The sequence below is a fragment of the Bombina bombina genome, chromosome 2 (genome assembly GCF_027579735.1).
Source record: "Bombina bombina isolate aBomBom1 chromosome 2, aBomBom1.pri, whole genome shotgun sequence".
NCBI lineage: Eukaryota > Metazoa > Chordata > Amphibia > Anura > Bombinatoridae > Bombina > Bombina bombina.
In genome coordinates this window covers 1,415,008,309-1,415,018,739 of record NC_069500.1, presented here as the reverse complement: position 1 = coordinate 1,415,018,739, position 10,431 = coordinate 1,415,008,309, and the positions used below count along the sequence as shown (strand labels likewise).

The window sequence follows — 10,431 nt, the reverse complement described above, 5'->3', positions numbered from 1 at the left end:
TTTACAGGAACCGGGAAAGTCTGGGGCACTACCCTGTCCTTATAAACCTCAAGCTTAGGAATAGAAGGTTCCTCGGGTAACTTTGGTTCCGGAACCTCAAGAGTAGCCAACACCTCCTTTAATAAAAAGCATAAGTGCTCCATCCTAAACCTAAAGTCTGGTTATGCTTAGCAGGGCAAGGTAAAGCACTAAAGGCTGCAGACACCGCCGTTTGCAACTGATCAGCAAAATTTGGCGGCCACAGGGCCCCTCCCGCAGGAGGATTAGTAGTGCGCTGGGGAGCTGCATGTGTAATCGGAGATGAATGTAGGGAACGCACCTCACGGGATGGAGACCTCTCAGAGGTGGACGGCTCAGTGGTACTAAACATTCTTTTTAGATATCACTATTTTGTCAAGGCATGTGGAACATAGTTGAGCAGGCGGGTATACCGTAGCCTCCTCACAATAAACACAGGCATTAGATTTAGGTAAAGAGGGAGTACCCTCTAACGCATCAGAGTCCTCCATAGCTTGCACCTTTAATATGGACAATAGAAAAAATAAATGGCAACTTTATAACCCCAATGGCTGGGGCACTCACAACCTCCTATGACCCAAGCCCACAGAGAAACTGCTTTGTCTCCTGCAACCGACGGTCAGGAAGAAGGGAGAGCATGAGACCACACCCGGTCACATGGAGTGCCATGCAGGACAGCCCCTGCAGCTTAGAAAAAGCATGCCAAACTAAACAGTCTGCGCAGATAATCAAAATGAAAGAACCTGACTGTTCACACATTGCCAGAGCCACATCTCACACATGTCGCAGCGAAAAACACAAACAATTATGTATAAATCCTCCCTGTTCAATAATCTCTTTTCAGAGATATTAACCCTTGGTTCTATACAGATAAAAGGAGCCACACTGTGACCCTGTCTTCTTGCGTTATCATACATGTATAAAAAATGAAACGATCTTACCAGAATCTATGCAGTGGAACAGGAACACGACCTCTCAAGTTTGACAGTGTAGTAGCATCGCTCCTGACATGGACTTGAGTGAAAGAAAGAAGGCAGGGAAACTCGTCAACACTGATTGCTTAAGGAGATGTTAATACGAGTCTGGATGGTTTCCCAGAAAGACTCTCCCTTCATCTCCAGACCCAAACATTCAATGCTCTCACTGTGAGGCTGAGAAGACTACTTAAAACTCCAGTCCCATTCCGAAGAGTACCACCCTCCATAAGAGACTACTCCTAATCTTCTGACACGTCTCTGACATCCTCCTGTGAGGAAAGGCAAAACAATCACTGGGGGATGAGGGGCGTGTTTGAGGTATTTAAGCCTTTGGCTGGAGTGTCTTTGCCTCCTCCTGGTGGCCAGGTTCTGTATTTCCCACAAGTAATGAATGAGGCCATGGACTCTCCTCATATTAAGATGGAAACTGTCAAATGCAGGAAGCGGCCTTCAAGGGTTTTAGAAATTAGCATATGAGCCTACCTAGGTTTAGCTTTCAACTAAAATAACAAGAGAACAAAGCAAATTTGATGCTAAAAGTAAATTAGAAAGTTGTTTAAAATTACATGCCCTATCTGAATCATGAAAGTTTAATTTGGACTTTATTATCCCTTTAAACTAAACTGTTTTTAAACAAGGTTAAAGGGACATTAAACACTAAATACATTTTATAAGCATAGTATTGAGAATATTCTCTGCCTCTCTCTAGTCATGTTGAAATTTACCTTCTGATGTGTTTGCACATGTGCAGAAAATCTCCAGATACATGCAGTGAAACCTAGGTTATACAATGGCAGCACCCATGATTAGAGGGAGGTGTATGACATGTATCTAGTGTTTATAGTCTCTTTAATATGAGCATGATAGGTGTTGTATTAAATAATCAGCATATGAAGAAAAGTGTCCGCCGTTTCTTGAGTTCCATTAAACAGAAGTTTGGGCTTTGGTAGCAGAGTAGAAACGCTATGAATGACAAGCACTAGGCAGCAGCGCTGTTATATCCGGTAAGTCATTTTTCGGTGCCAGGATAGTACTGTATAATGCAGCTAGTGATTTATTTTTCTTTTATTAAACAAGTACTGATGAAAAAACATATTTACATCCTTAATCAAATAATTTGTTTGCTAAAGTGCCTTGTTTGTTTCCTCTTCGTAGTTTGACACCTCTATTAAATTATTGTCAGGATCCCGAAAGTAAACAGATGTGATCTCTCCAACAGCTCCTGTTCGGGATACAGGTCCTTCTTCTAAGTGTACCCCACAGTCCTGAGACAAAGCAGAAGATTAATTAGTGAGCAGAACAAGAAGTAAAATGTCACATTTCTCTGTCTAAACATACTGTACTTAGCACCCCCTGCACCTTGCAGATACCTAGCACATCCCTCGTTCATAAAACACCTAGCGCAGCCCACGCGCATACCTAGCGCATACCTAGCGCAGCCCAAGCGCATACCTAGCGCAGCCCAAGCGCATACCTAGCGCAGCCCAAGCGCATACCTCTCACATCCCTTGCAGGGACCTTAAAAAGACCTAAAGGAGCAATAATTTTAACTTTAATGCTCGATATGGTTATATTGCAATACTGCTTGAAGAGAAGTGTTTAATCCCAGCATACAAATTAAACCCATATTTAAAGGGACAGTCTACTCCAGATTTTGTATCATTTAAAAAGATAGATAATCCCTTTATTTACCATTCCCCAGTTTTGCATAACCAACACTGTTATATTAATATAATTTTTATCTCTGTGATTACCTTGTATCTAAGCTTCTACTGACTGCCTCCTTATCTCAGATCTTTTGACAGGCTTGCATTTCAGGCAATTAATGTGGACTCTTAAATAACTCCACGTGCATGAGCACAGTGTTATTTATATGAAACACATGAACTAACTCACTCTAGCTGTGAAAAACTGTCGAATGCATTCAGATAAAAGGCGGCCCTCAAGGACTTAGAAATTAGCATATGAGCCTACCAAGGTTTAGCTTTCTACAAAGAATACCAAGAGAACAAAACAAATTTGATGATGAAAGTAAATTGGAAAGTTGTTTAAAATTGCATGCCCTATCTGAATCATGAAAGTTTATTTTTGACTAGAATGTCCCTTTAAAGAAACGTTAAATACAGGAGAATTGGCTAAACAACAAATGCACAGTAAAATGACAAATGAGCTTGAATTTCAAAATAACTTTTTTTCCTGAAATAATAATAATAAAAAAATGTTTTATGTAAGAACGTACCTGATAAATTCATTTATTTCATGGTGGTGAGAGTCCATGAGCTAGTTACTGATGGGATATACATTCCTACCAGGAGGGGGCGAAGATTCTCAAACCTCAAAGCCTATAAATACACCTCCCACCTCACTCATACCCCAGTTTAACGTATAGCCAAGTTAGTGAGGTGTATAAGGAGTAAAAGCATAAAAAGGGGAACAGGATAAATAAATGTGCTTTATACAAAAAAAGCATAATCCCGAAAAAATGGGTGGGTCTCGTGGACTCTCGCCACCATGAAAGAAATTAATTTATCAGGTAAGTTCTTACATAAATTATGTTTTATTTCATATAGGTGGCGAGAGTCCACAAGCTAGTTACTGATGGGATATAATACCCATGATGTGGAAGTCCACGAGTAACTATAGAGGGGGGGGGGGGGGGTAAAATAAAAACAGCTATTTCCGCTGAGAAATTAAATCCAAAAAAATAATTTGTTTTCGTAAAAATTCAAAACACTTAAATAATAGGCAATAGAATCAAACTGAAACAGCTGCCTAAAGAACTTTTCTACCAAAAACTGCTTCTGAAGAAGCAAAAACGGTAAATGGTAAAATTTAGTAAATGTATGCAAAGAAGACCAAGTGGCTGCTTTGCAGATTTGATCAACTGAAACTTCATTTTTGAAAGCCCAAGATGTGGCAACTGATCTAGTAGAATGAGCTGTAATTCTCTGAGGTGGAGACTGCCCCACCTCCAAATAAGCTTTGTAAATCAGAAGTTTTAACCAAGATGTCAAAGAAATGGCAGATACTTTCTGACCTTTTCTGGTAAAAAAAATAACAAATAGACCAGAAGTTTTCGTGAAATCTTTAGTAGCCTCAACATAATATTTCAAAGCTCTTACCACATCCAAAAAATGTAAAGATATTTCAAGAGTAGTCTTAGGGTTATGACACAAGGAAGAAACAATAATTTCCCTATTAATGTTGTTTGAATTCACAACTTTAGGCAAAAATGTAAACTAAGTCTGCAAAACAGCTTTATTTTGATGAAAATCCAGATAAGGAGACTCGCAAGAGAGAGCTGACAATTCAGAAACTCTTCTAGCAGAAGAGAAAGCCAAGATAAATAACACATTCCAAGAAAGTAGTTTAACCCCTTGGCGATCCGAGGACGTGTCAGGCACGTCCTACAAAAAATTACAGTTAAGGACCAAGGACATACCTGGCATGTCCTCTGGGATTTCAAGCGCTGGAAGCGATCGTCATTGCTCCCAGGGTATTGCAGTGATGCCGCTATGTTGAGGCATCGTGCAATACACTTTACTAACCATTCGATGCAGAGAGAGCCAAATCGTTGGTAAGTGGTAGCCATAGCATGGAGGTGGGTAAGTGTGAGGGGCGGAAGCAGGTGGCTTGTAATTTAGTGAGTGCCAGGAACTTTGGAGACGGGGGCGGGGGAGATCAGGGTTGGGAAATAGATCTGGGAGGGGTAGGGTATTGAGGGGGGTGGAGGCAGCTACACTACGGAAAAGGGCGTTTTAAAAATAAAAAACTGGCCAAAATGTGTTACAACGTGGGTACTGGCAGAGAGCTGCGAGTACCCAAGATTGCGGCAAGTAGGTAGAGGGGGATGGGTTAGAGAGCTGTTTGGAGGGGGTTCAGGGAGGTTGGGTTCTAAGGGGGGATCCTACACTGCAGAATAACAATTTATGCTTACCAGATAAATTCCTTTCCTTACGGATAGGGAGAGTCCACAGCTTCATTACTTACTGTTGGGAAATACAACACCTGGTCACCAGGAGGAGGCAAAGACACCCCAGCCAAAGGCTTAAATATCCCTCCCACTTCCTCATTACCCCATTCTGTCGAGGGAACAAGGAAAAGTAGGAGAAACATTAGGGTATAAATGGTGCCTGAAGAATAAAATAAATAATAGGGGATCACCCATTGACAAGAAAAAACGTGCGGGCCGTGGACTCTCCCTATCCGGAAGGAAAGAAATTTATCTGGTAAGCATAAATTATGTTTTCCTTCCTAAGATAGGGAGAGCCCACGGCTTCATTTCTTACTGTTGGGAAAACTATACCTAAGCTCCAGAGGACACTGAATGAATAACGGGAGGGAATGAATAACGGGAGGGAACAAAAAGGAAGAGGCGGACCCTATTCTGAGGGCACCACAGCCTGCAAAACTTTTCTCCCGAAAGCTGCTTCAGCGAAGCAAAAACATCAAACTTGTAAAATTTTGAAAACTTATGTAAGGAGGACCAGCGATCCATAGAGGCCTAGTTCTTAAAGGCCCAAGAGGAAGCCACTTCTCTAGCGGAATGAGCCGTTATCCTCTCAGGACGACGATGTCCCGCTGTATCGTAAGCTAAGCGGATGACGCTCCTTAACCAAAAAGATAGGGAAGTCGAAGTAGCCTTCTGCCCCTCACGCTTCCCCGAATAGACAACAAAGAGGAATATTGTCTAAACTCCTTAGTAGCCTGAAGATAGAACTTCAAGGCGCGAACCACATCCAAATTGTGAAGTAAGCGTACCTTCGATGAAGAAGGATAAGGACAGAAGGGAGGAACCACAATCTCCTGATTGATGTTGCGACCTGACACAACCGTAGGAAGAAAACCGAATTTAGTAAGTAAAACTGCCTTATTTGCATGAAAAATCCGATAAGGGGGCTCACATTGCAAAGCAGAGATTTCAGAAACTCTGCGCGAGGGAATAGCCAATAAAAAGAGAACCTTCCAAGATAACAATTTAATGTCAATGGAATGCAGAGGCTCAAACGGAACCTGCTGCAAAACCGGAACAACAAGATTTAAGCGCCAAGGAGGAGACCCAGATCTAAACACAGGTCTGATCCTAATCAGAGTCTTAACAAAGGACTGCACGTCTGGAAGCTCATCCAGTCTCTTGTGCAATAAAACCTACAGGGCCGAAATCTGTCCCCTTGGGGAACTAGCAGAAAGGCCCTTCTACAGCCGATCCTGGAGAAAAGATAAGATCCTGGCAACCTTAACTCTGTGCCAGGAAAAACCACGCTCTTCACACCAGAATAAGTAGGTCCTCCACACCTTATGGTAGATACCACGAGTAACTGGTTTACCAGTTCGAATAAGATTATCAATGACACTCTCAGAGAAACCTCTCTTGGCTAAGACTAAGCGTTCAATCTCCACGCAGTCAGCCTCAGAGAATCTAGATTTTGATGAACAAATGATTCTTGTATCAGCAGGTCTCTGCGACAAGGTAACTTCCACGGAGGAGATGAGGACATCCCCACTAGATCCGCTAACCACGTCCTTCGCGGCCACAATAGAGCAATCAGGATTACTGATACCCGCTCCTACTTGATGCGGGCCACCACTCGAGGAAGAAGTAGTAATGGAGGAAAAAGATATGAGTTTGAACCTCCAAGGCACTGCTAGTGCATATATTAGATCCGCTTGGGGATCCCTCGACCTCGACCCATACCTGGGTAGCTTGGTATTGAGATGGGACGTCATGAGATCTATCTCCGGCCTCCCCCACTTGCTGCATATCTCTGCAAACACCTAGGGATGAAGAGACCATTCCCCTGGATGGAAGGATTGCCTGCTGAGAAAATCCGCCTCCCAGTTGCCCACACCCAGAATGTGGATCGCTGACAGCGAACAGCTGTGGGCCTCCGCCCACTCCAGAATCTGAGATACTTCCTTCATCGCCAAGGAACTTCTGGTCCCCGCTTGATGGTTGATGTAAGCCACCAATGTTATATTGTCTAATTGGAATCTGATAAACTGGGATGAACCCATTTCAAGGCCTTGAAGATTGCCCGTAGTTCCAAATTATTGATCGGGAGGGAGGACTCCTCCTTAATCCACAACCTCTGTGCCTTCCTGGCATCCCAAACAGCTCCCCATCCGGATAGGCTTGCATCCATAGTCACAATCTCCCAGGATGGTCTTAAGAAGCATGTCCCTCGGGACAGATGATCTGGACAAAGTCACCAAGAGAGCGATTCTCTCCACCGGCTGTCTAATACAATCTGTTGAGACAGATCTGAATGATCCCCGTTCCACTGCCTCAGCATGCACAGTTGTAAAGGTCTGAGACGGAACCTGGCAAAGGGAATGATGTCCATGCAGGACACCATGAGACCAATCACCTCCATACACTGAGCCACAGAGGGACTCAAGGAGGTCCGGAGGGCAAGACATGCCGAAGCTAGCTTGCAACGTCTCTGGTCTGTTAGAAATATCCTCATGGATATGGAGTCTATTATAGTACCCAGGAATTCCACCCTGGTACTTGGGATAAGATAACTCTTTTCCAAGTTTCTCTTCCATCCATGTGATCGAAGAAGAGTGAGAAGAGACTCCGAGAAATCTTCCGCAAGACGAAAGGATGGTGCTTGCACCAGAATATCGTCCAAGTATGGGGCTACTGCAATACCCTGAGTTCTGGCAACGGCTAGAAGAGCCCCCAGAACCTTCGTAAAGATTCTTGGAGCAGTAGCTAGGCCAAACGGAAGGGCAATGAACTGGAAGTGCTCGTCCAGGAATGCAAACCTCAGGAACTGAAAGTGTTCCCTGTGGATTGGAACATAAAGGTAAGCGTCCTTCAGATCTATAGTGGTCATAAACTGGTCTTCCTGAATTAAAGGAAGGATGAAACTGATCGTCTCCATCTTGAAGGATTAGACACTGAGAAATTTGTTTACTTAAGGTCCAGAATTGGGCGGAAAGTTCCCTCCTTCTTTGGGACCACGAAAAGGTTTGAATAAAACCCCAAACCTCTTTCTTCGATAGGCACCGGGACAACAACTCCTAAGGAGGATAGATCCCGAACACACCCTAGAAAGGCATCACTCTTTTCTGGTCTGGTAGACAAATTTGAGAGCAGAAATCTGCCCTTTGGAAGATGAGATTTGAAGCGTATCTTGTATCACTGAGATACCACCTCCAGGACCCACGGATCCTGTATGTCCTTGAACCAGGCGTCTGAAAAAAAAGAGACAGTTTGCCCCCTACACGATCCGATCTCGGATCAGGGGCTGCCCCTTCATGGTCATTTGTTTTCGGCGGGCTTCTTGTTCTGCTTGGATTTATTCCAGGACTGAGCCGGCTTTCAAGTACTCTTGGGATGCTCGGGCATGAAGGACGATTGTTATCGTTGGGATTTGTTAGAACGAAAATGAGAAAACTGCACCTTTATACTCCCAATGGCTGGGGCACTCACCACCTCCTAGACCCAGACAGTTAACAGAGGAAACGCTCTCCTCAGGTTCAAGTCTCAGCTGGAATGGAGGAAATGAACTAAAACCACACCCGGTCACATGGAGTGCAAGACAGTACTTCCCCTGTTATTACAAGTACAGCAAGTAATAGGAGCTGTGCAGCACTTTCAAAAATGAAAGTGAAACTTAAAAGTGAAACCCGTTTGTTTTAGCCAAAATCATACAGTATCAGCCCAGGAAAAAAAAAATCACACAAAGCAGCATGTAAATAATTAATACACTGATTAATTAACCCCAAATGTTCAATAAACCCACTTCAGATGATATTAACCCTGGATCCTATCAAGGTATAAAGGAGACACACTGTGACCCTGTTATAGCGTTTTATGTGTAAAAATCGAAACAATCTTACCTCCAGGATCCACACTGTGGAACACAGCCACTCAAGTACAACATACTTATAGCAGTGCTCCTGACATGGACTTGAGTGAGAGAAAACAGGCAGTGAAACTCGTCAACACTGATTGCTTAACAGCTGTTAGCAGTAGTCTCGATGGTGTCGCAGAAAAACTTTCCCTGCATCTCCAGACTCTAACTTCCATCAATACTCTCACTGAGAGGTTGACATGACTACTTAAAACTCCAGTCTCGAATGGCAGATACCCTTTTTCAGGACTCTCCGAATCTTCTGACACTTCTCTGCCATGTGACAAAAAGGCTAAGTAAGACTGGGGTAATGAGGAAGTGGGAGGGATATTTAAGCCTTTGGCTGGGGTGTCTTTGCTTCCTCCTGGTGGCCAGGTGATGTAAGGAATGAAGCCGTGGACTCTCCCTATCTTAGGAAGGAAATATATATAAAAAAATTGAAATGCTTTTATTTTAGTACTGGCAGATTTTCTGACAGTACTTAAGATGGGGATGACAATTGTGGGGAGGGAAGAGAGGGATCAGGGGGTGGGATGTGTCAGGTGGGAGGCTGATCTCTACACTAAAACTAAAATTAACCCTATAAGCTACCTAATTAACGCCTTCACTGCTGAGCATAATACAAGTGTGGTGCGCAGCAGCAATTAGCGGCCTTCTATTTACCAAAACGCAATGCCAAAGCCATATATGTCTGCTATTTCTGAACAAAGGGGATCCCAGAGAAGCATTTACAACCATTTGTGCCATAATTGCACAATCTGTTTGTAAATAATTATATATATATATATATATATATATATATATATATATATACACATACACACACACGCGAAGGGTTATTCAGGGATTCCTGACAGATATCAGTGTTACAATGTAACTATGGCTAATTTTGAAGAAAAAAAAATGCTTTGAAAATAGCAAAGTGCTACTTGTATTTATTGCCCTATAACTTTTTAAAAAAAAGCAAATTACATGTAAACATTGGGTATTTCTAAACTCAGGACAAAATTTAGAAACTATTTAGCATGGGTGTTTTTTGGTGGTTGTAGATGTGTAACAGATTTTGGGGGTCAAAGTTAAAAAAATTAGTTTTTTCCATCATATTGTATAAAAAAAAATTATAGTAAATTATAACATATGATGAAAATAATGGCATCTTTAGAAAGTCCATTTAATGGCGAGAAACACTGTATATAATATGTGTGGGTACGGTAAATGAGTAAGAGGAAAATTACAGCTAAACACAAACACTGCAGAAATGTAAAAATATTCCTGGTAAGAAAATGTTAAAATGGTCTGGTCACTAAGGGGTTAATGTCCAAAGAATGCATAGGCTCAAAAGGAGGAGCCTGCAAAGTCTTTAATACCAAATTTAGACTGCAAGGAGGAGAGATAGATTTAATAACAGGTTTGATACGAGTCAAAGCCTGTACGAAACAGTGAACATCAGGAAGATTAGCAATCTTTCTGTGAAATAAAACAGAAAGAGCAGAGATTTGTCCTTTCAAAGTATTGGCAGACAAACCTTTATCCAAACCATCCTAAAGAAACTGAAGAATCCTAGGAATTCT

At 42.4% G+C, this 10,431-nt stretch overlaps 1 protein-coding gene across 1 annotated transcript in view; it reads right to left on the bottom strand.

Annotated features, from left to right (window-relative positions):
• Positions 1–2,042: 2,042 nt before the first annotated feature.
• Positions 2,043–10,431, bottom strand: part of GLOD5 (glyoxalase domain containing 5) — a 47,807-nt gene continuing 39,418 nt past the window's right edge. The window contains exon 4 of the mRNA XM_053700933.1: positions 2,043–2,260. Coding sequence (XP_053556908.1) covers positions 2,120–2,260 — 141 coding nt within the window. The 3' untranslated portion in view covers positions 2,043–2,119. The remainder of the gene's footprint in view (positions 2,261–10,431) is intronic.